Here is a 24827-nt window from a genome sequence, read left to right on the forward strand (position 1 = left end):
GCTCCTCAGAAACCCTATACAAGGTCACTATGAGTCAGAACTGACTCGATGGCATTCAAAACAACAGCATGAAGTCTCTGGGTGGCACAAAGTTTGGTAGTTTGGATCCACCCAGAGCTGTCTCCGAAGAAAGGCCTGTCAATTTATTTTCAAAAGGTCACAGTCATTGGTCACATTCAAAAGTCACAGTTCTTCTGTGAAGCACAGACGGCCATCCTGAGTCTGAACTGCTTTGGTTTGGGTTTATCTACTTTACTATCTATATCAAGTGGAGTCCTGGTGTGGCGCTGGGGGTTAATGCACTGGACTGCAAGGTTCAAACCACAAGGTCGGTGGTTCAAGCTCACCAGACACTCTTCAGAAATACTGTACAGGATCACTATGGGTCAGAACTGACTCGATAGCACTTAACAACAACAACAACATATATACCAAGGCCAGATAAATTAATCCATTATTAATCCTATGGGATTAATGAATTAATCCGTGATTAAGCCTATGTTGTTGTTGTTATGTGCTGTGGAGTCGGTTCTGACTCATAGCGACCCTATACAGGGTTTCCAAGGCTGTAAATATTTTACAGGAGCAGAAAGCCTCATCTTTCTCCTACGGAACAGCTGGTAGTGTCGAGCTGCCGACCTTGAGGTTAGCAGCATGATTCGTAACCACTATGCTACCAGAGCTCCTTGATTAATCTTATAGAGTCTCTATAAATCAAAATTGAGATTGCATGGCAATAGGTCGGTAACTAGGAATGAGGCTCTGTGCTATGTGCCAGCGAGTCAGTTCCGACCCATAGTGACCCCGCATAGGGTTTCCCAGGAGCAACTGGTGACTCGCTGGCACATAACAATAACAACATAGGACAGAGTAGAACTGCTCCATAGGGTTTCCGAGGCTTGTAAATCTTTACAGGAGCAGTCTCGTCTTTCTCCTGCAGAACAGCTGGTGAGTTTGAACTGCCCACCTTGTGGTTTGTATTCTAAAGCTCTTCTCACAGCATTACCACAGCTCCTCATTCCTAGTAAGTGCCCCCGAAGTGTTAGCTTTTATTGTCACTACTCCCCACAGTCTAACACTCGTGCAGAAAGGGCATTTATATTAGAAAGCTTTTCTTTAAGTTAAGTTGAATGTTCTCCTTGTAGCTGCCAGAGCAGGAAACCTAAATCTGTTCATGTCACCACCCACTTAACCCATTCTGTGTTTTTCATTTTTGACTGTTCTCAAGATCAAGACAGAAGCTGCTAGTTTGATCTATTAAGTCTTTGCAATCTATACTCTGCCCCTCATCTTCTTTTTTTGTACCTTCTGCCCCATGATCTGGAGGAAGGAAACATCTCTGATCAACTCCATTTGCTTTGCTTTATCCAGCCGCAAGATAATGCACTGGACTACAAGGTCAGTTTGAGATTGGCAGTTCAAATCCAACAGTCGCTCCTCAGAAACCCTATACAGGGTTGCTATGAGTTGAAGCTGACTAGAAGGCACTTAACAACAACAATCTCACCACAGGGCCTTTGCATATGACACTCCCTCCCCTGGGAGCCTTCTGTACCCTGCTTACCCTTCAGCTCTCAGCTGCACCATCACTCCATGAGGTAAGTTCTCTTTGACGCTTCTGAGCAGGACATATCCTCATCTTGAGTATTCTCAAGGCATCATGTCATAGCTAACATTTTGCATTTATTTGTGTGGCCATTGAACTAATGTCTGTCACCTGTACTTGACTCCATGAAGCCAGGGACCATATCTGTGTTTTGCTCATCTCAGCATCCCTGATGCCTAACTCAGTGCTTGGCACAAGGTTGGGTTTCAATCAACATTTGTTGAATAAATAAACAAGCCAAAATTGAACCCTTTATTTGTGTCCACAAGTTACTCAAATTCTGCCCTCTGGAGTATCTCAAAACATTCTGTTCCTTCAATTCCAGGACAACCCTCAAGGGGTTGCAGGTACCTCAAGATACCCCCACTCTTCCCTCCCCCTTATGGAAGGTGACCCTTCCAGGTCCTCCACATCCTTCTCTCATTGTTGTTGTTGTTAAGTGTTGTCAACTTGATCTGGACCCATAGCGACCCTGTATAGGGTTTCCAAGGAGCACCTGGTGAGCTTGAACCACCGACCTTGCAGTTCAAAGGACTTTGCAGTCTGATGCATTAGCCCACAGCGCCACACCAGGACTCTGTGAGGCCATAATAGGCCTCAACACTGGAGGATGGAGGGCTTTTCAAACGCCATTTGCTCTGAAATTCTTCCTGGCCTTGTCTCTGCGAAAGAGAAGGGAAGAAGCTGGATTCCAAAGTGATCATTAGGAGGGAGCAAGCAGCCACCCTGCCTCTGCCTGCAGACACTGAGGGCCTTTGAGGGTACCTCCAAACTTACCTGCAGAGCTCCATTTACCACCCACTCAGGCCCAATGGCAGCTGAAACAGCGACACTAGGAAAGAGGAAGAAGGTGGAGAAAAAGGAGCATGCGTGTCCACCTCCCTTAAAGAGCACAATCCGAGTCTGACTGCTTTAGTTTTCCCCTCAGGGACTGGCAAAGCTGGCAGAGCCTTACAATTGGCTGAGGGGCTTGTTCCAAAGCCACATTCCCAGGCCCCACGAGGGATACTGAAGGGCTGGAGGAGGTGCAGCTGTCCACCAGGGAGACTCCCATTTCAAATGTTCTGTAGGACAGAATTCTGCCTGCCTGCCTGGCTTGGGGACTACTGACTGGTCCATTCTGGTCTCGTCACAGCAAAAGCACAGGAGATGTTTGCTGAATTGAAAAGAAATCTTCAATCCACTGGGCAGGATTCTGCTTTCTGTAAGGAATACAGAAAATAATCTGGACTCAACCCCCTACCAGTCAGAAGCTCTTCAAAATCAGGACACTACTCCTTTCTCTGGCTCCCTCCCCTAGGGGATACATGAGGCAGGCAGGGTCTGTTACTCACTGAAACCACCACCTGACACCCCACTAGGAGACCAGCAGCGTTCTAAGTGGTCTCTGATTTAGACTCGGTTACAATCCCAGCTACCTTGGCATGGCGCTAATCCTTCTGGAACTCAGAAATGGTGATGATAATCAAGGAACATACTCACAGGGGTTTTGGGAAGCTGGCAAGAGAGGATACATGTAAAGTACAGCATATGGTTGTTGTTGTTAGTGCCACTGAGCAGATTCCAACTCATAGTGATCCTGTATAGAGTTTCCAAGGTGGGTTTGAACTGTCAACCTTGTGGTTAGCAGTCCAGTGCTTATCCTACAGCATTACACCAGCATTGTTGTTGTTGGCTGCCCTCAAGTCAATTCTGAGTCAGAGTCCACTGAGTAGAACTGCCCCATAACGTTTCCTAGAGTTACTATGAGTCAGAACCAACTCAACAGCACTTAATAGCAACAACAGCCTTAGAGCAGATTACCGAGTTCCTCAGGTGGGTTCCAACTGCTGACCTTTTGGTTAGTAGTCAAGCTTAACACTGCACCACCAGAACTCCCTTCAATTAAAAACAAAAAATGAAGCAAAAAACCCCAAATCTGGTATTGTGGAGTCAATTCTGATTCATTGCGGCCCTATACATGGGTTCACTGGTGGGTTCAAACTGCTGGTGTTTGGGTTAGCAGGCAACCGCTTTAACCACTCTATCACTGGGGTACTTTCTTTCATTCAAATTTATTATTATTTCTATTCCAGTCCCAGAATCCTAACAACAGCACTTTGTTAAGTCTTCAGTGGGAGAAGAAGGGCCAGACATGTAAGTCCAATGTTTCAGAACACACTGGCCTGATTCATACAGTTGTTTTTTAATGTATGTGTCCGGACTTTCAGGCTCTTTTCCTAGCTCTGCTTTGGAGACAAAAACATTATGGACTCTGAGAGCCTCTGATCCAACTGAGGTCACCAGAAGTTAAGTCGCTTGGCCAAAGCCACACAAGGGGTTTGAAGACAGAGCAAGGAATAGAATCCAGAGTTCTTGTTTCCAGGACAACTGCTGTCTCACACCCCATGCCAGGCTGCCTGGGAGATGCAGAATGTGCTTGAAACCCCTTTAACTGGAAATGCTAGAAAGAGGTAAGGCTTTTGTGCTCTTCTCCCTTTCCTTTCCCCCAGTTGGGGTCACGGTCACATAATACCAAGGGCCAGAAATCTCTTTTATTTTTTCCATTTCTTTTTTTTTTGTGTCTTTGGCTCTGAATCTAGAAAAGAGTCTGGAGGAAAGAAAGACCAGCTCGCTGCATCTGGACAAGTTTGTGTGGTAGATGTTCTCCATCTAGTGGAAGGAGTGAAGAAGACAGAAAGAAAGCAGAAAATGGGATTTCCACCAACTAGCCCTGTAGTCCTGGTGTGGTGCTGTGGGCTAATGTATTGGACCCCAAAGTCGGCTTGCACCACAAGGTCAGAAGTGCAAGCTCAGCAGTTGCTCCTCATAAACCCTATATAGAGTCACTATGGGTTGCAACACAACAGCACTTAACAACATCCTGCTAGGCAAGGTTGCTCATGAGTTTGATGCTGTTGATGGACAGTCAGTATCCAATCTGCCCTCGTTCCACCCAGCCCTCCTCACCTCACCCAAATCTCAACCCTGGCAGATCCGGTCATAACTTAAAATTCAGATGTTTTGTTCATCTTTTTTTGCATTTAATTTTTAAATATAAATTAGCATGGCACTGTGGGCTAATGTACTAGACTGCAAAGTTGGTTTAAATCACAAGGTCGCCGGTTCAAGCTCACCAGCTGCTCCTTGAAAACCCTATGTAGGGTCATTTTGGGTTGGAACTGACTCAACAGCACTAAATGACAACAACAACATATTTATTACTAAGTTTCTTGTAGCCTCTTAAATTTTGTGCCCAAGGAGAGTACCCCATCTGCCCCTGTAGTCCCAGTCCTGGACAATGTCTCAGACAGATTGAGTCATCCCTCATTTCTTAGGTGAGCCATCTGAGGGCTAGCAAGGGGCAAGGCTGGCCTGTGAGGGCTATCCTTTCTGTGTTTACTGTGCTGATATGATCAGGCCTTGCTTACTCCAGAAGAAAGCATGTCTTATATGAGAAAAGACTCTGAGGTTGCAGTGGTTTTGTTGCACAAAGATACACTGGACTTTTGTTCTTCATCAGTGCCTATAACTATGAAGACTTAAAGATAAGCTCTGGTTGGTGAGACCCAAAGAAAACAGCCCAAGAGAGGAGGAAGGGCTGGTGCCCAAATGCATCTGTGAAGACCTCCTTGGAATCCCTTCCTATCTGGGCATGGTCCTAGGCATCATCTGTTGACCACCTTCATATGGTTCAACAAGGGGCAGACACCCTCAGAAGTGATGGAGGCAAAACTAACCCTAATCCTTGTTTCATCCATGTCACTCACTTCTGCCTCTCTCTCCACCACCCTCCCCCTCCACACACACACACCCAGCCCCTGTGAGAGACCTAGCTCTCCCACCTCACCACCTCCTACAACTCTGGACCACATCCAAGGAAGACAAGACTCCAAGGGTGGCTCTGCAAGGTCTCAGCCTCCATCTGCCACACTCTACTCAAAGAATCCCACCCCGCTCCACTGGGATACCATGGCAGGGAATCAAGGGAACATGGGCTTAAGTCAGACTCATAAGAGGAAAACAACAGGGCTTTGGGGTCCTAGCCATCGTGATTAGGCTGGCTTTATTACCAAGACGATGAAGGGTTAAGTTAACTGCTTTCACATGCCTATCCCCCAGGGGAAAGAAGTGACTTAAGACACTCCTAAAAAATAATAAAAGAAAAAAGAAGTGTTCACAGGCAGAGATGACCCTTGAATTCAGAAGCTGGTGCTTCCTACTGTGGTGCTGGGCAGGACCACACAACTGATTTGATTGGACCACAAGTCCCTCCTTGGGCAGGGCTGGGGCCTTCTCTTCAATTCACTCCAATCTTAATACCTTTTGTGGGCTGGCAAGAATGGAGTTATTTTAAATAAAGTCTGTCTCTCCATTTATGGAGGGGATCATTCCTTCTAGCACCACCCTATGCAGTGTTCCCTGTCCCTGTGACACTGCTGGCCCACCCTTTCCAGCTACAGGTGGGTCAGAGCAGCTGCCAGGAGCTGGGCTCCATCAGCAGGTTCCCTCTAGTGGTGGATCTGCAGGTCCTCTCAGTCCCAACCACTTGGTCCTGTGGCTCCTCTGACTCTCAGAACACTGAAAATGCCTGGAAACAGATCCATGTGTGTGAGACTCAGGCAGTGGTTTTCAGGCATGCATGGTGATATCCTGGTGTTTCTCAATGACTGACAAGTGGCCAGAAGGTGATTGATACCTAATAACAAAGTGCTCATTGCTATGTATGACTTGACTTTGATGCATATGAGTTAAGCAGGTTTCATGCTATCCTTATACTAATGCCATGCTTACTCTTACATTCAGATAAGCCATCCTGAGTAGAATAAACTCTTTGTCATGGCCTGTAAGCATCTGTATTTTCCACTCGTTGGGGATTCCTCCAGACATGATTCCTCATGGCTCTCTTCCTTTTTCTCACCTCACCCAGGCCCTCTGACCTTTAGTCAATTCCTCCCACAGGTTAAGTTCTTGTCTACTGCAAGGTCTTTTCACTTGCAGTTTCCTTTGCCAGGAGCCCCATTCTCTAGATTTCTTCAGGCTCCATCTCCTGCTTCGTGTCTTCCTGATACTGACATGGAAGAAAGAGGGTTTAAGGAGAGCCTGGGGGGCTAGAAATATTCTGAATCATGATCTGTGTGGCGTGTGCAAGGTATGTACGTGTGAAAAAAATACTGACCTGTCCACGTAAGACTTTCAGACTTTACTGTTTGTATGTAAGTAACCCGAAAGAAATAAAATCTAAAAACCATTTCAACCTCATCCCTGTTCCCTGCCATTCCTAGTACTCTCAACCATGGTGTAATGTTTTTGTTTTTTTTTTCCCCATGCAGGCACTTTTACCAATTCTATAATTATATTATTTCTTTACTCATAAACTGTCACCCCCCACTAGGTTATAAGCCCCATGAGGACAGTCAATGGATAGATGGATGGATGAATGAAAAAGCTTGGCTTTAATGATGGAGGGACACAAAGATAGAGGAGGTCAGCCTGAGCTAGAACCAGCACTCAGCAGCCTATGCCAGGCTCTGTAATCCCAAGTCCAGAAGCTTATTCCCTTCTAAAGGGTATAAGCTCCAACTAAACCTCATTGGGGTCGTCCTGATCAGCATAGATGAGGAAACCCGTGAAGAGGCTGTCAGTCCAGTAAGGATCATAAAAGAGCCCGTTCTGCTCTGAGTAGAAGATTTGCAGCCAGACCTCGTCACCCTGCTTGAGAGCCAGGATGGTGGAGCCAGAGGCCACATCATGGTTGCCCGTGTTAGCATCAAAGGTCCGGATGCGGTACTGGCCGTTGTGTACCAGGCCAATAGCCAGGTGCTTGTTGGCTAGTGTGATGTCATAGGTGAAGTAGTAGATCCCTGGCACGCTGCAGACAAACTTGCCGCTGGATGCATTGTAGTGGTCACCCTCGTTCATCAGAATCTTGTCAAACTTGATGGGCAGCCTCTCCCGTGGGTAGCTCTTGGTCACCGCCACTGAGAAAGCAGACTTGGCATGGCCACTGCCACAGCTGCAGGGGCCTGGGAGGCCTGGGTCCCCCTTCTTGCCCTTGGGTCCCTTCTTGCCAGGTATGCCATGCTTTCCTGGGGCACCACTGACCCCCTTGGGGCCGCGAGGGCCGGCCCGCCCAATGGCCCCGGCTTTGCCCTTTGGTCCTGGCTTTCCCCGGTTACCTGTTCGACCAGGTGCACCTAGAAGACAGAGCAGCTGGTGTTATGGAGGTGCTCAGAGGCCTGGGTAGAGGCTTCAAGCCTTGGCTTTCCATCCTTAGAGCAGGAGCCCTTGGATAATGGAAAGAACAGGAAGGTTTTGGAGTCACATAGATATGGGTTCAAATTCTTATGGTGGAACCTGGGGGACCTCCCCAAGTCTCATCTGGAAAGTGGAAGTGGTAATACTTACCTTCCAGAATCACTGTGGACTAGGACAAAAATAACAACTTGGGCTGTGCTGGTAATGGGCCAAGAAGACAATTGAAAGGAGCCTTCTGACTTCAAACCACTGATGTTAGTGAAACCCCTGCCTAGTGCACAAGATACCTGCCCACATGTTCAAGAGCGTTACTGCAGCACTGCTTGTAATAGCAAAAGCTAGGAACAACTAACTACAATGTCCATCCAAAGGGAAATTAACAAACAAACATGGTCTAGCTATATGGTAGAATTCTACGTATCAGTTAAAAAAAGACCTATAGGTACTACATGAAACCTTCTCTAAGATGCTCTGCTGGGAGGGAAAATCAGGTAGTGGAACTCTTTATATTAAAAGGAAACTGCAAAACTCCTAAAACATGTTACATCCTAATAAAGTACTTAGTCTCTTATACGAATGTGCTTTATTGTGGTTTTTCTTGGTGTGTTTGGGATTTAAGATGAACATATAATGTATTTCATTTCTCTCCCTTTAAAATAAGTGGGAAGTAGATCACTAATTAGTGTTTTCTCACTTATCATCTAATTTTCAGGAACAGATTGCATTAAGCACTTGGTAATGCCTGGATTGCTCTATACATCTGTAAAGACAGAAAAAGCCCATGAAAGGTACGCATTGAACCAATGAATGATGGTTCCCTTTGGAGGATGAAGGGTGATTGGGAAGGGGTAAGTAAATAATTTTGCTTTATTTGTATTGTTTGAATATATTATAATGAGGATGTGCTTGAGTATTAATTAAAAATTAAATAATTTGGAAAAAGGAATAAAACTAAGAAGGACCGCACAGCTGCTCCTTGAAAAAATGAAAATAAACAAAGGGTAGGAGAAGAGGCTGCATGAGGAGCACAGGGAGTAAAGACAGAATCCTGTTGGACTGGAGCTTTGTTTGGAGAGAATCAAACAGATGAAGAAATACTATCAGAAAGTTCAACTATGGGTTTGAGATGTACTTTCCTTTTGATTACCTTTTGGAGAGAATTCAGGAAAATCTGGCTTTACCTTTCTAGAGATAAATAAGTGTGGTTTGTGTGTACATGTGTTGGAACCAATAGTAGCCCAAGTCTACATCATCATAGTTTTAGATCAATGAGGGAAAGTCAACAACAGAGATACTCTCTCTCCACCAAGGATCCATATGTTAAGTCACTGGGAAAACTCTAATTGGTATGATGGTAAAAGTCCTGGATTTGGCCAGAATGATCCTTTGAGGCCAAGATGGCCAAACTTTGTCTCTCATACTTTGGACATATTGTCAGGAGGGACCAGTCACTGGAGAAGGATATCATGTTTGGTAAGGTGGAGGATCAGAGAAGAAAAGGAAGATCCCCAACCGGATGGACTGGCCAAGTGGCAGCATCAGTGGACTCAAGTGTAGCAACAGTAGTAATGTTGGCCCAGGATTGGGCAGTGTTTCATTCTGCTGTGCATAACGTTTCTATGAGTCGGTACTGACTCGATGGCACCTAACAACTAAGTCAGGACTCCTGGTGTGGTGCTGTAGGATAAGCACTGTACTGCTAACCACAAGAAACCACCAGCTGCTCCTCAGCAACCCTATACAGGGTCACTATGAATTGGAACCAAATTGACGACACCAAACAATAAGCAACAGCAACTGGGTCAGAGTGCTCCTTAGAAACAAAGACTTCATTTCATGCATTTCCTTGAAGAAGGACATCCTGTTTGGGAAACAGTCAGGGAAAAAGAGAAAGAGCCTCAATGAGATGGACTGACATGTGACAGCAGATGGGCTCAAGCACAGCGGCGGCTGTGAGGATGGTGTCAGACTGGGCACTGTTTCACTCAGCTATATTATGAGTCAGACTGACTCAACAGCTCCTAACAACAACAACAACAACAACAAGGCTGCTACGTGACCTCAGTAAGCCAATTAAGGGCTAAATAACATTTATTGTATGTTTACTGGTACTTCGTACATGTGATTTAATCTTCACCAAAAGCCTTTGAAGTCGATGCCATTATTAGTCCTATTTTAGAGATATGGACACAGAGGAGTGAAGGTAAGTCATTTGTCAAAATTTATATTCAGGTTTGTTTCCAAAGTTCAAGTTCTTAAAGCTATGGCATGCTATCCTCAACTTAATCACTGACTTTCAGTGTCTTCATCTGTAATATAGGAATATTAAGACTACCTCCTTCAAAGGATGGTATCGATAGTTGGGTGAGCAATGTACTAGAAAATATTAAAAACCATACAAAGAAGTTATTATAATTTTCCTACTGCTTAACATGTACAATTGGGGAAGCTGCTGCCACTGAAAAATGCTTGGTAACTGGGATGAGAGTTCCGAAATATAAGGAATGTCAGAGCTGGAGGGCCTGTAGAGACACCCGATCTGTTTGCTGTCTGTCTGCATCCTTTACTTTGATGGACCACCCTTCATGACTTCATGAGGCCTCACTAAGGCTGTCAATCACAGTGATCAACTCCCCTCACCACGCACTCACACACTGCTAGGAATAGGCATGTGACCGAGCCCTGGAAATTTATGTAACCTCATCTCCATGGTCAGAGTGATTCACTCCGGGAGGAAAAACCCCAAACCCCAAAACAACAAACAAGTCAGCTGTGACTCATGGTAACACCATGTGCTAGAGTATACCTACTCTTTACTGGGAAACTCTCTCTCTATTTGACATTTCAAATCAACAAAATTAGTAAAAAATCCAACTATTTTGAGCACTAATGATGTACATCTGGCAGGAATGAACGCCAAAGTGAGAGGCTGTGATGGTTAAAGTTATGTGTCAACTTGACTGGGCCATGATTCCCAGTGGTTTGGCAATTACGTAATGATGTAATTTGGTACTTATGTAATGATGTACTCATCCTTTATTTTGGATCTGATGTGGTTATCCTCCATTTTCAGATAATACCAGTTTTCGTGTAACGACTTGGTCTTTGGAATGTAAAGTTGTTGATAAATGAAGAGTGATGCAGAGCTGTTTCATGGGATTTTCTTGGGCTATGGGTTAATGTGCTGGACTGCAATGTTAGCTTGAACTGCAAGGTAGGCGGTTCAAGTTCACTAGCTGCTCCTGGGAAACCCTATATAGGATCACTATGGGTCAGAACTGACTAGATGGCACAGCAACAACAAAAGCAACAATCTTTATAGAGTCCTGCTGTGGCACTGTAGGATAAGCACTTGACCACAAGGTCAGTTTGAACCTCAAGGTTGGTGATTCAAACTCACCAGCCACTCCTTGGAAATGCTATACAGGGTCACTATGAGTTGGAAACAACTTAACAACACTTAACAACAGTTGCTGTGAGACTGTGAGATAAAGCACTGGACTGCAAGGTCGGCTTGAACCATAAGACGGGCAGTTCAAACCTACCAGCCACTCCTTGGAAACCCTATCCAGTGTTGCTATCAATCAGAACCAACTCGAGAGCACGCGACAACAACAATCTTTATAGAAGCAGATCAGCTAGTCTTTCTCCTGTGGTGATGCTGGGTGAGTTCCAACTACTAACCTTCATGGTAGGAGTAGAGCACAAACCATCTGCACCCAGGAACCTCAACAGTGCAAGGAGTATCAATCACCCTGATGTTTCCTATGTGGCTCAAACTGTGAAATGGAGACTTGGGTCCACCTGTGGTATACTGAAGTATTCAATATGTATCTTCTAGCCTTAGTCTTTGTGGTTTGCACCAAATGACTCTTATCCTGATGGGTCTGCATAAGAGAAGGTGGGAGAAAATACTGATAATGTGACATGATTCCACTGTGAATATTAACAGAGTTCATTGTCATTATAAACAGTTCAAAGTCTAGCATGAGTCATAAAATGAGTCATCTCAGAAACAGCAGGGAGAAATCTCACTACTATCAAAGAAGAAAAGCCAGGAGTGGAGTGTGTCCTTTGGACCCCGAGATCCCTGCACATTGACCTCCTTGACCTATGACACCAGAGGAGGCAGAGAGCCACTGTAGCAGACAGCAGAACAAAGAGCTAGAGAAATACAGGGCAGTATTTCCTTCTGTTATGCGTAGGGTCATTATGCGATGGGTTGGAACTAACTCAATGGCATCTAACAACAACCACAGGTTTGTTGACCTACAGTGCTAGAACCAGGCTAAGGCTTATGATGGAGTGGCATGTCCTGTCAGCATATATCAGCAGCCCTAAAAGAGCTTTGTAATGTTGGTCAAGGGCCAGAGAGAGAGACCTGCCTGTGGGGACAGCTGAGAAAAGGCTGTCCTGACTGAAAGAAATGTGCCATGAACATTTCTAATCTTGAACTACAAACTATTGACATCATCAATAAACCCCACAAGTGTGAATGTGATGTCTGAGTTCTTTGGGGCCATTGCAATGAATTATTGAACCCAGCTGAGTAGAGAGTGCTGCAGGAGGAATGGTTGTGGCTCATTTTTCACACTACCCTTAGCCATTTTAGAGCTCCCAGGCTCTTTAAGAATGAAACCAACACAAAGAAGCAAAGCCCTAACAACGTTATTTGAGGAGTTCCAACCATTCCTGAAGCTTGGCCCTTGAACTTCACAGTTGCATGAGCCAATAAATCCCATTTGGGGCTAGAAATTGGGTTTCTGTCTCTTGCAAGCAAGGAATTTCTAAATAATAATACTTCAGGAGACTTGCCCCAAATCACTCAGCAAATCAATGGTACAGGTGGGACAGGGACATTGGATTTGATAGCCATTGTCCATTTTAGTAAAATGCACTGCTCTGTCTATAAAGAGACATTCATTTGGTTTTTAATTGAATAGAGTTCTTGATAGTTTTAATAATGTCATAAACCCCGCTGTGCCTGATATTGACAAACCCAGGTGGGCACCGGAGGTACCAGCATGGACTTCTTACCTTCCTCTCCGTTGTCACCCCGCTCCCCATCTTGGCCATCCTGACCATCTTTGCCAGGAAAGCCCATTCTGCCCACCATTCCTGAGGGCCCTGGAGCTCCTGGGGGACCGGGGGGGCCCTGAGGGCCAGGCAGACTGCAGATGAGTTGAGGGGAGCCCTTCTGGAAGGCACTGAGCAGTGGATCAGTAGCACAGGGAAGGGCACAGGCCAAGAGCACCCAGGAGATCATGGTGGCCACCTATGGGAGGTAAGAGAGACAAAAGCAGGTGAGTACAGCCACTGAGCTGGCATTTGGTTAGAGGGGGATCCAGGGGAGGAGGAGGCAGCCAGGACAGACTCAATTATATGTAGTTCTCTCTCTTGCTCTTTCCTGCATCACAGACCAATAGCTGAACCAAGTGTCATATTTTGTGAACATATTTGGATGTGCTAAGCCATGCTACAGGCTTGATCAGTGCCCAGGATACACTTTGAAGGGGACTTGGGGAAAGGGACAGTCATCCCCTTGGTGTGGCTGAAATGGAGGCAGGACCCACTGCTGACTAGGAGAAACTGGGGATGGAGAGAAATGACCCCAATATGCAGCGCAAATGGAAAGTTGCAAGGGCAGGGATGTTTTGAATTGCAGGGGATGGTTTGTGTTGGGCTGCTTCTGGCAGGAGACTTGGGGTAGCATGCTGGAGGGTGAGCAGGGCCGAGGATGCGGTTACATAGTGAGAGTGCATCCCTATCTCAGCAACACTAGCAGCCCTACCAGCTCCTCTTCCAAGTGCTTCCTGGAGAAAGGCACGGGCTAAGAGCTTCCATACATTACTTATTCCTCACCACACCCTTATGGAATAGAGGCAAGTGGGAAACGGAGGCTCAGGGAAGTGAAGTAGCCTGCCCATGTCGTGCAATTAGCAGGGAGCAGGGCTGGGTTGTCAATAGGTAGCCCAGGTCCACTGACTGTGCCTTCCTGACCCAGGCATGCTCACACCAGAGACAAGAGTGTCATGTTCTCAGAGATGATCTACTCTCAGCCCCTCACTGTGCAGATGCAGAAACCAAGGTACAGAAATCAGCAACTTGCCCAGGTTTTCCCCACAAATGGGCTCAGTCACTTTGCGATCTACAGCTTCTCTCTCTCCCAAGAGTTCTGGGGGTGAACTCAGAAGTGGTAACGTGCTATATGACCTTTGTTGTTGTTAAGTGCCATCAAGTCGGTTCTGACTCATACTGACCCTGTATACGGTTTCCAAAGAGCAGTAGTTGAGTTCGAACTGCTGACCTCGTAGTTCAAACCGACTTTGCGGTCCAGTGCTTCATCCTACAGTGCCACACCAGAACTCCTATGTGAACTTAAGCAAGTCCTTTTCCTTTGCTAGGCCTCGGTTTCCTCACCTGAACAATGAGAGGTTGGACTAGATCCCAAACAAGCCAAACCAGTTGCCAGGCAGTCAATTCCCACTCACGGCGACACCCCCTGTGTCAGAATAGAACTGTACTCCACAGCGTTTCCAATGGCTATGATATTTCACAAGTAGAGCTCCAAACCTTTCTTCCAAGGTACTTAAGCACTCAGCTGACAAGAAAAAAGTGAGAGTTTTGAATTTACCAGGCACTCTGAAGGAGAACGACCTGGCAGCAATGTACTTCCATACAGATTTACAGCTTTGGAAACCTGTGGGGTAGGGCTACTGTATCCTGTGAGGTGGATCTGAGTTAGAATCCAACTCGGTAGGATACAACACCACCTTATAATAATAACAAAGTTATTTTCTTTTTAATTTCCCTCAATCCTAGTTAAGTCTAGAAAAATGTCTTAGCCTTGTTGTTAGGTGCCATCAAGTTGGTACCGACTCAAAGTGACCTTATGCACAGCAGAACGGGTGATATTTTATATCTGAAACCTCTATATCCCTTTTCTAAGATTCCTTTTTAACAAAGAGCAGCTTCATTTGAAGCAGTATATACCCATTCTTCTTTTCTCTCTTAAGAAATTTTTTCCTGCTCTAAGGTTAGAAAGATATTCTTCCATATTTTGTTTTCAGTTCCCATTTCGTTCACCTGTTCTTAACCCTGGGCAGGCTCCCACAAATACACACGGAGTTCCCATAAAACCTCCAGACTGCCACAAGGAGTGGGGTCCCTGAAGCAGAGCCTGTCCTTGGATGCAAGGGAGAGCTATGGCATCATTTAAAGAGAAAGACTGAACAGAAATAGAAGCTAGCTTTGGAGAGGTTGCAAAGAATTACTAAATGGGTGAGTGTCAAACCAAAACACCCAAACCGACTCTGTGCAGAGTAGAACTTGCCCATATAGTCTTCAAGACTATGACCTTTCGATGTAGATTGTTGTTGCTTTTGTTAAGTACCGTCAAGTCAGTTCTGACTCATAGTGACCCTGTATAGAACATCTGAGGAGAGACTGGTGGGTTTGAACCACCGACCTTAGGTTAGCAATCAGGAGTAAATTGCCAGGCCTTTATTCTGAGGTATCTCTGGGAGGGTTCAGACCACCAGTCTTTCAGTCTAGTAGTCAAGGGCTTAACTGTTTGGGACATTCAGGGACTCCTGTTGTTGTTGTTGTTGTTAAGTGCCGTAGAGTCAATTCCTACCCACAGCGACCCTGTATAGGGTTTCCAAGGAGCAGCTGGTGAGCCTGAACCATCAACCTTGCAGTTCAAACAACTTTGCAGTCTGACGCATTAGCCCACAGTGCCACACCAGGACTCCCAGGGACTCCTGTTGTTGTTGTTGTTATACGCCATAGAGTCGGTTCTGACTCATAATGACGGTTTCTGAGGCTATAAATCTTTACGGGAGCAGAAAGCCTCATCTTTCTCCCAAGGAACAGCTGGTAGTTTTGAACAACTGACCCTGAGATTAGCAGCCCAATTCGTGATCACTACACTACCCAGGGACTCCTTGTGTTGTTGTTGTTAAGTGCTGTCGAGTCGATTCCAACCCATAGTGACCCTGTACAGGGTTTCCAAGGCTGTAAATCTTTATGGGAGCAGAAAGCCTCATCTTTCTCCCGCGGAACAGCTGGTAGTTTCAAACTGCTGACCTTAAGGTTTGCAGCCCAATTTGTAACCACTATGCTACCAAAACTCCTCATCCAGGGACTCCTAGTGGGGTTAAAATAGAACTTTCCACCTGCGCTCCAAGACATGTAAAATGTTGCCTTATCCTGCCAAATTGAGAGCAGTTTTCAAGGGAAAAGCTCAAGAGCCCATGACTCTTGGCACACTCCTCAGATTAAGAATTTTTTAAATGTGGCCCATGTCTTTGGTGGGAAGAAGGGGTATGTCTGAGCCTGCCTGGGACAGCTAGAGGGTATGTGACACAGGAGTGACTTCTAGCCTTCCAAGGTAGATAGAAGATAAAAGACCTCCTGCGTTACAAGCCAGCTAAGGCCAGAAGGATCCTGCCAGAAGTGAAGAGGAACGCCAGTAAGTGTAACCGACTCAGCGGTATCTAACAACTGCAATCTTTATGGAAGTAGATTGCCACATCTTTCTCCCATGAAGTGGCTAGTGGGTTTGAACCACCCACCTAAAGGTTAGCAGCCCAATTCTTAACCCACTGCATCCTCAGGGCGCCTATGAATCTCCCTGTACTTCCCACATTGATAAGAGTCTTCAAGAATAGGATGGGCACTGCTGACTTGTGCACTGCTGCAAAACACCTGGGCCCCAGACATGGAATTCCAAGTTCTCCCAGGTTTGAGAAATGGTTTAGAAAGTTGCAATCTGTAAATGTTTTGGACTGAGGAGAGGAGGAAGGAAGAGGGTGGGAACAAGTCTCCAGTCTTAAATGAATCCTGAGAACAGCTAGAAGACAGACATGGGCGGGAGAGAGGGGAACCATCTGTTTCCATTTACCTCTCTCCCCAGTCTTCCAACTTCCACGCCCAGCCCTAAGGCCTCAGAAGAGAGGGGAGGCTGGCTATCAAGCCCCTGTCTGCCCTGCACCAGCCTCTTTGCACAGAGGGGAACCTTCTCAGTGACAGCAGGTCCCAAGTTCTGAAGTGGATGAGGGGGGCTCTGAAACATGCAGGGAGGAAAGGATTTCTCCAAGCTGGAGCCGGAAGATCACAGCAGCCCCAAAGAAGTCCTGGCAGCTGGAGGCAGGAAATATTTTGGAAATAAAGGCAGGGAGACTAGGTTTGGGTTCCAAACCTAGAGGGAAAGTCTCTTTGCCTCCAGGGTACCTCCAAAAAAAAGAAAAGCAAAACAAGGCTCCAAATAGCCCTCCTCCCTGCTTGTCCGACCTCCAGGGTGGGGAAACAATGAGATGATTGGAGGAACTCTGACCAGTTAACTTTTTTAGTGCCTTTTAAATAAAGGGGCTCTGGTAGCGCAGTGGTTACTAATCGGGCTGCTAACCTCAGGGTTAGCAGTTCGAAACTACCAGCTGTTCCGCGGGAGAAAGGTGAGGCTTTCTGCTCCCATAAAGATTTACAGCCTCAGAAACCCTGTACAGGGTTGCTATTGAGTTGGAACCGGCATATAACAACAACAAATAAGTTTAGAATCACAAACGTGGGAGGGACCCAAGAAACCATGGAATCCAAGCCCTTCTGTTGTAGATGGGGAAACTGAGGCAGAGGAAAATGGACTTTACTGAACAACAGCATACCAGCTACTGTGTGGAGCACTTTCCCTGGATTATTTCATTTGAAGTTTATAATAAGCCCTACATAGGATGTACACTGATTGTCCTCACATTTTTGATGAAGAAACAGAGGTTCCAAGAAGACAAACGACTTACCGAAAGGCACATTATAGATGAGCAATAGAAACACTGAACCAGGTCTGAGGGTCTGCGAAGACTACAGGTTAGTGCATGATCCTTGCACCTGCGATTTCTTTGTAACTTTTTATTGTGAATTGGGTGAAGGTTTACAGAGCAGATCAGTTTTCTATTCAACAATTCATCCACGGTTTGTTTCCCCCTGCATTGCTTACAATCCCCACAATACAGCATTACTTAGCCTACTTCCTTCTCCTTTCTCTAAGTCTTCTGAACTTGGTCCTTGGACAAATGCTGCCCTTTTAATCTCAAATAGTTGATTTTTCTAAAGTGTGTGTAACTCCCTAGTGTTCTTGTTTTATGGAATGGAAGAGGAAGCTGAAGCTCAGGAAGGTTAAGCAATTTGCCCATGTTTATACAATTAGTGGCAGAAGTTATATTTGAACTTGGGTTTGGCTGATGTTAGGGCTCAAATGCTTTCCATTATGTCAGTGTTTCCTAGATTTTTCCTCCTAATTATTCCAACTAACAGATGAGACCTTGAAGCACATACCAAAGTCACACAGAGCAACAGAGAATTTTCTTTGATATCATATATTTATTTTACAATTTATACACACACACACACACACACACACTGATACAGCTTTGAAAATGACAAAGTGATGCTTTTTCACCTTCAGGATACTTGAAGCAAATCAATGCTGCATTTGAGAGGCTCACACCACCCCTGGTTTATTCAAGGCTCTAGTGAGATCAGAGTAGAGTGCAGACTCCTAGGCCCCCACTCCCACCACAAGTCCTTTGAGAGTTAGTGAGGGGCTTCCTAGTGGAAGAGTCACATGATCAGCTCATTCCTCACTGGTTCTCTGCTTCACTCCCTTTCTCCCATCCCACATAGTGCATTCTCCACGAAGCAGTCAGAGGGTTGCTTAAAAGCATAAATAAGCCACATCTTTTCCTAAGATCCCCCCATGGCTGCTTGCTGCAATTAGAAAACATCGGAACTCCTGATTTGCCTTCCCTACTCCTCTGCCCCAAAAAATCAGTTGCTGTAGAGTCAACTCTGACTCCTAGCAAACCCATGTGTGTCAGCACAGAGCTGTGCTCCACAGGGTTTTCATGGAAGTAGACTTTCAAGCCCTGCCTCTTTTCCAAGTATCTCTGAGTAGACTTGAGCCTCTAGTGGCTTGTACCACCCAAAGACTCCCACAAACCCCTGAATGATCTGGATGTTGCCTTTGTCCTAACCTCAGCTCTTCCTGCTCTTCTGGATTCAATCACCTGAGCTCCTTCAGGTCAAGTTCCTCTCTACCTGCAGATGCCATCCCTTCCCCACAATCCTCCTTGCTGGACCTGAACTTTGATCTGGAACACCTGGAATCTTCCTTGGAGCGAGACCTTGCAGGGGTATGCCTTGCAGATTTCCCAAATCCATGAGCATTTCCACTTCTGGAAGCAGAACGGGATTCCCGCTCACAGTAGTTCTGCTCACCGCTGTCACTCATGACTCCTGGCTACAATTGAAGCTGTCAACCTCTTGGGCCTTCTTTACAGATGCTATGTGGCAGTCTCGCTGAATGCACTGCTTTCAGAGCCGCTGAGAGACAAAGCACTCCAAGCCACCTCCGCACAGGTTCTCCCCCCACCCCCCACACACATCTTTTGAGGACCTATTTTACTTTCTAAGCTGTTATTTTTAGATCCCTGGTGGCACTGTGGGTTAAGCTTTGGGCTACTAACCACAAAGTCAAACTCACCAGTCATTCTGAGGGAGAAAGAAAAGGTTGTAGGCTCCTATTAAGATCTGCTGTCTCAGAAGCCCCGAAGAGCAGTTCTCCGGTGCCCTATCGGGTCGCTAGGAGTCAGAACGACTCGATAGCAGTGGCTGGCCATATAAAGGGTGTGGGCAGAATAGAAAAGACTCCAGCATAGTCTGTATTCCTGCTGAGGGGGAAAATGTTAGTTGGTTAGACCCCAGAAACGGAATCATGAGGTGCTAAACTTGGACCAAGTTCTGAAATCTGGTTATAATTTGCTCAGCCCCTGGGCCTCTCAGCTAAGTAGCTAATGAGTCAGACATGGAAACCCTAGGAGCTAGTCCAGGGTCAGGGAAAGAGCCTCTTCTTCCCCTCCACCCACAAGACACTGTCTACATGGTTTATACTGGGAACCTCCACCTGGACTGTGATAGGGGAAAGGCCAGAAGTGGAGCGATGGATCTCTTACTGACTCTCCCTGGACATGATCTACCAGCAGAAATTCCAGGGACACTTGTCTGGGCCTTGAGCAAGGCCACTAAGCTTGAGCCCTGGAACAACCCCTCTTTGGAGATTATTGTTGTTACGAGATGCCCTCAAATCAGACCCCAACTCACAGTAACCCCACACACAATGGAGTGAGTCCTGTGACCCATGATTGATTGTGAATTAATCCGTTGTGCATCATAAGACTGACTGCTTTTTGGAAGTAGATTGCCAAGCTTTTCTTCCTAGTCTGTGTTAACTGGAACCTCTGCTGAAACTTGTTCAGCGTCTTAGCAACATGCAAGGCTCCACTTCCAGAGAAAAATAGGTGACAGTGTTGACATGCATTGGCTGGGAACTGAAACTGGTTTCTTGCATACTATCTTCAGCTGGTTTCTCTAGAGAAGCAAAACCAGTGAAGCTTATATACACATATATCAGTTGTTAGGATGAAGACTTCTCATGACTTATGTAGCTAGCTGCAGGGGCTGATGAACCCAAGATCAGCAGGTTAGACAGTAGGCTTCTTAGATGGCAAGCTGATAACTCCTCCTAGGATCTTCAGACAATACGGCAAGCCACTAGCTCTAGTCCCAAGAACCAGAGGTCAGATGAGGATCCAGATGCAGGATGCAGACCCAGCAAATAGCAATCTAGCTTTTCCACAGTGTCTAATTGGGAACATGCCAACCCCCTGAGGAAACGTCCTGTCAATCATGGGGGGTTACCACCTAACTGCCAAACCACTGAGAATTCTGGCCCAGCCAAATTGACGCAAAACTTTAACTGCTAAGACCCAGAGAGGGAGAGGGGTTGTATGCTGACGACTGGGTGAGTAGGGAAGGGGGGAGAAGGCTTGCAGGGTATACCCTTTGGTTGGTTGATGATGCATGGAGGGTACAGTAACCATGGCAGTGAAACGATATACGATAGGATGAATGTAAATCTAATATTCTCCCATGTAAACTATCACATAATTCACAATAAAACATTTAAAAACAAACAAAACTTTAACTTCCATACATACCCACTGCCATTGAGTGACTCATTGTGACATTATAGGATGAACAGAACTGCTCCTTAGGGTTTCTGAAACTCTAAATCTTTATGGAAGCAGACAGTGTTACCTTTTTCCCACAGAGTAACTAGTAGGTTTGAACTGCCAACCTTGTGGTTAGCAGCCCAACCAATACTTAATGGTCTCTGGCTTAAAAGGTGACAATTCTACCAATGAAGCACCACTGCTCACCCCACCCTCTGGAGAGTGTTGTTGTTGTTAGGTGCCATTGAGTGGGTCTGGCTCATAGTGACCCTTACATACAACAGAACAAAGTATGGCCCAATCCTGCGCCATCTTCACCATCGTTGCTACATTTGAACCCATTGTTGTAGCCCTTGCAATCAATCCATCTTACTAAGAATCTTCCTCTTTTTCAGGGATCCTCTACAACTTCATCAAGTATGATGTCCTTCTCTAGAGACTGGTTCCTTTTGGCAACATATCCAGAGTACGTGAGATGAAGTCTTGCCATTATTACATCTTCTTCCAAGACAGATTTATTTGTTCTTCTCACAATCCATGGTATATTCCATATCCTGTACCAACATTATTACTCAAAGGCATCGATTCTTCATCTGTCTTCTTTATTCATTGTCTAGCTTCTTCATGCATACAAAGAGATCGGAAATACCAGGGGTTGGGTCAGGCTCACTTTAGTCCTTAAAATTATGTCTTTGCATTTGAGCACCTTAAAGAGGTCTTTTGCAGCAGATTTACTTAATGCAATCCGTCATTTGATTTCTTTACTTCTGCTTCCATGGGAATTGATTGTGGCACCAAGTAAAATGAAATCTTTGACAACTTTGATCATTTTTTTCCATTTATCATAATGTTATTTATTAGTCTAGTTTATGAGGATTTTTGTTTTCTTTATGTTGAACTTTAATCCATAATGAAGGCTGTAATCATCAGTAAGTAACATAAATTATGTCCAGATCAATTTAATTTGCTGGTTATCAAGTTATGGCCCACTGATGAGTAGGGGTGATGGTTAAAAGTGGTTAAGAACAATGGCTAACTCTGCCAGTTAGTTTCCTCAGCTCTGCAATGGGAGTAACAGTATACCTAACTCATGGAGCTTGACTGAGGAACAATGAGATAATGCATTTAAAATTTCTAACTCAGCATTTGACACCATAAATTCTTAACAGTTGAAGAGAACTCTACCTAAAATGCCCCCTAATCCTAAACTAGGAGTTCTGGTGTGGTGCTGTTGTATAAGCATTAGACTGCTAACTGAACATTAACTGCAAGATTGGTGGGTCGAACACACTCAACTGCTCTTTAAAAAGTCTATATGGAGTCATTACGAGTCAGAATAAACTCAACGGTACTTGGAACAACAACAATCCTAAGCCAAGGAATACTGGTGGCGCTATGAGCTAATCGTTAACCTGCCAAAGAAAAGGTTAACAGTTCAAGCTCACCACCTGCTCTGAAGAAAGATGAGGCTGTCTGCACCTGTAAAGATTTAAAGTCTCAGAAACCCTAGGTAGACTTCTACTGTTGTATAGAGTCGCTGTGAGTATAGCTCAGTTTGATGGCAATGGGCTTTATCCCTAAATCCTTCCTCCTGAAGCCTCAAGCTGCCTCCTCCTTCAAGTCTCAGGTCTAATATCATTTTCTCAGAGAGGCCTGCCCTGACACACGACTGTTGCCCACCCCCTTTGCTTAGTCTCTCAGACTACCTTGTTTGTTCCTTTCAAACAACAACCTAATTTATGAATATATATTTGTTTCTTGACGTAACTGCTGTCTCTTCCTTGTGGAATAGGAGTGACAGGAAAGTTGGGCCCTGTCTGTCTTATTCTCTATTGTGTCCCTTGAGCCCTCTGCTATGCCTGGAACTTAGTAGGTGGTCAATACATAGTTTCCAAACAGCCTTCAATGAAAACGGTCACTCTTAACAATGATTATAAACATCAATGGACACAAAATGCTTTCAATAAATGTGTGATGTCAGAGTCACACTTGGCTATTATTGAGAGGAACTCATTGAGATGACAGGTTTGGGATTCAGAAGATAGAATCTCAGTCCTGATTTTTTAACTTAGTGGCCAAGTGACTGTGGACAAATCATTTCATCTCATCGGGACCTGTTTCCTCACCTGGAAATTTGCCAGACAAGCCTTATCTGGTTTACAGGATTGTTCTGAGAATCAAACAAGATAATGGACGTGAAAATAAAATAGGATACAAAAGTTAGAGCTACGTTTAAAATTGTAATTGCCACCAACTGCCACTGACCTAAGAGTAAACAGTCCCAACCTCCTACTAGAAGCCCCCTCCTCTAGTTTCAGCTGGAGTCCAGTCCTTAATCTAGGGGAGGATGAGGGGACCTGACTCTGACTCCACAGGGCAATTCTCCTCTTGTTTGGAGTTAAACATTTAATGGTTGGCGTGGGGCAGTGCTTTCTTGCAGATGAAACTTGCTGAGATTTGCTTTGATGGGAGTGAGAATTCTATAATGAAAGCCACCCCACGCCCTCCCCGAATTCCAGGAAGCAAATTGGAAACAGTCCTCTCAGCTTCTCTGCAAAGCTGACGGAGCTGACTGAGGTGAGAGGGGCTGTTGCCACTCTTCACATGGTGCTCACCAAACGGGTCCCTGGATCTCAAAGTCCATGCTCGTTTGTAAAACTCTTCAGTATCCAAATTCTTAGTAGGATGCCCAGAAAATATACTATCTACTGCTTTTTCTCCCTGATGTTTCCGGCTCAGCCTTGAAAAATAGGTCCAAGGACAAACTGTGACCTTACAAAATCTCAGAAGCCAGGAGCTCTTAGGGCTTGTCTCAGCAGGAACTTCTAAAGGTGGTGGTGACATGCTCTGGAGTCAGTTCCGACCCGTAGCGACCCTGTACAGGGTTTCCGAGGCTGTAAATCTTTACGGGAGCAGAAAGCCTCATCTTTCTTCTGCAGAACAGCTGGTAGTTTCGAACCACCATCCTTGAGGTTCGCAGCCTTTTTTGTAACCACTAAAAGGAGCTCTGGTAGCGTAGTGGTTACGAATCGGGCTGTGAACCTTAAGGCCAGCAGTTCGAAACTACCAGCTGCTCCGCGGGAGAAAGATGAGGCGTTCTGCTCCCGTAAAGATTTACAGCCTCGGAAACCCTGTACAGGGTCACTATGGGTCGGAACCGACTCGACGGCACTTAGCTTAGCAAACTACCAGAGCTCTTTAGGAACTTCTAAATAGCACACAGGAAGCTGCTATCTTGGTGGCCACTTTATTAAAACTAAAGAACTGCCTCTTCTGGTCTAAGCATTCCAAGCCCTTTGTGGTGGTGGTGGTGGTGTGCCATGGAGTTGGTTCCGACTCATAGTGACCCTGCATAGGGTTTCTAAGGCTGTAAATCTTTACTTTATGGAAGCAGAAAGCCACAGCTTTCTCCCTCGGAACAGCTGGTGGTTTTGAACTGCTGACCATGAGGTTAGCAGTCCAACTCATAGCCACTACACTACCAAAGCCCAAGCCCTTAGAAACCAACAGACGTGGCACATGTATAATGTGGTAGGCAGTGGAATGGAGTATGCCACACTGGGACCAAACTGCTTCACATCTGAGTCTGGGGTGCCTCCCTGCACAGTGGGACCAAGAGTCAGTGTTAGTGGACAACTGCAGCCAAGAAATTAAGCTGGGGGCCAGCCTATATCTGTTTTCTACTGTGAAGAACAAGGACTACAATGAGAAAAGAATGTGTGAGATATGAGAGGGCGGGAAGGTCTGGTGATTGTTTATATCACTGCATTGAGTAGTGGTTACGAATCGGGCTGCGAACCTTAAGGTCAGCAGTTCAAAACTACAAGCCGCTCTGTGGGAGAAAGATGAGGCTTTCTACTCCCGTAAAGATTTACACCCTCGGAAACCCTGTACAGGGTCGCTATGGGTCGGAACCGACT

At 45.5% G+C, this 24827-nt stretch overlaps 1 protein-coding gene across 1 annotated transcript in view; it reads right to left on the bottom strand.

The window, feature by feature from the left end:
* Positions 1–7168: 7168 nt before the first annotated feature.
* C1QTNF2 (C1q and tumor necrosis factor related protein 2) overlaps positions 7169–24827 on the bottom strand; it is a 29514-nt gene continuing 11855 nt past the window's right edge. Inside the window, exons 2-3 of the mRNA XM_006864925.1 lie at positions 12881–13118; positions 7169–7782 (exon numbers count right to left, since the gene is read on the bottom strand). Coding sequence (XP_006864987.1) covers positions 7169–7782; positions 12881–13118 — 852 coding nt within the window. The remainder of the gene's footprint in view (positions 7783–12880; positions 13119–24827) is intronic.

The sequence above is a fragment of the Chrysochloris asiatica genome, unplaced genomic scaffold (genome assembly GCF_000296735.1).
Source record: "Chrysochloris asiatica unplaced genomic scaffold, ChrAsi1.0 scaffold00073, whole genome shotgun sequence".
NCBI lineage: Eukaryota > Metazoa > Chordata > Mammalia > Afrosoricida > Chrysochloridae > Chrysochloris > Chrysochloris asiatica.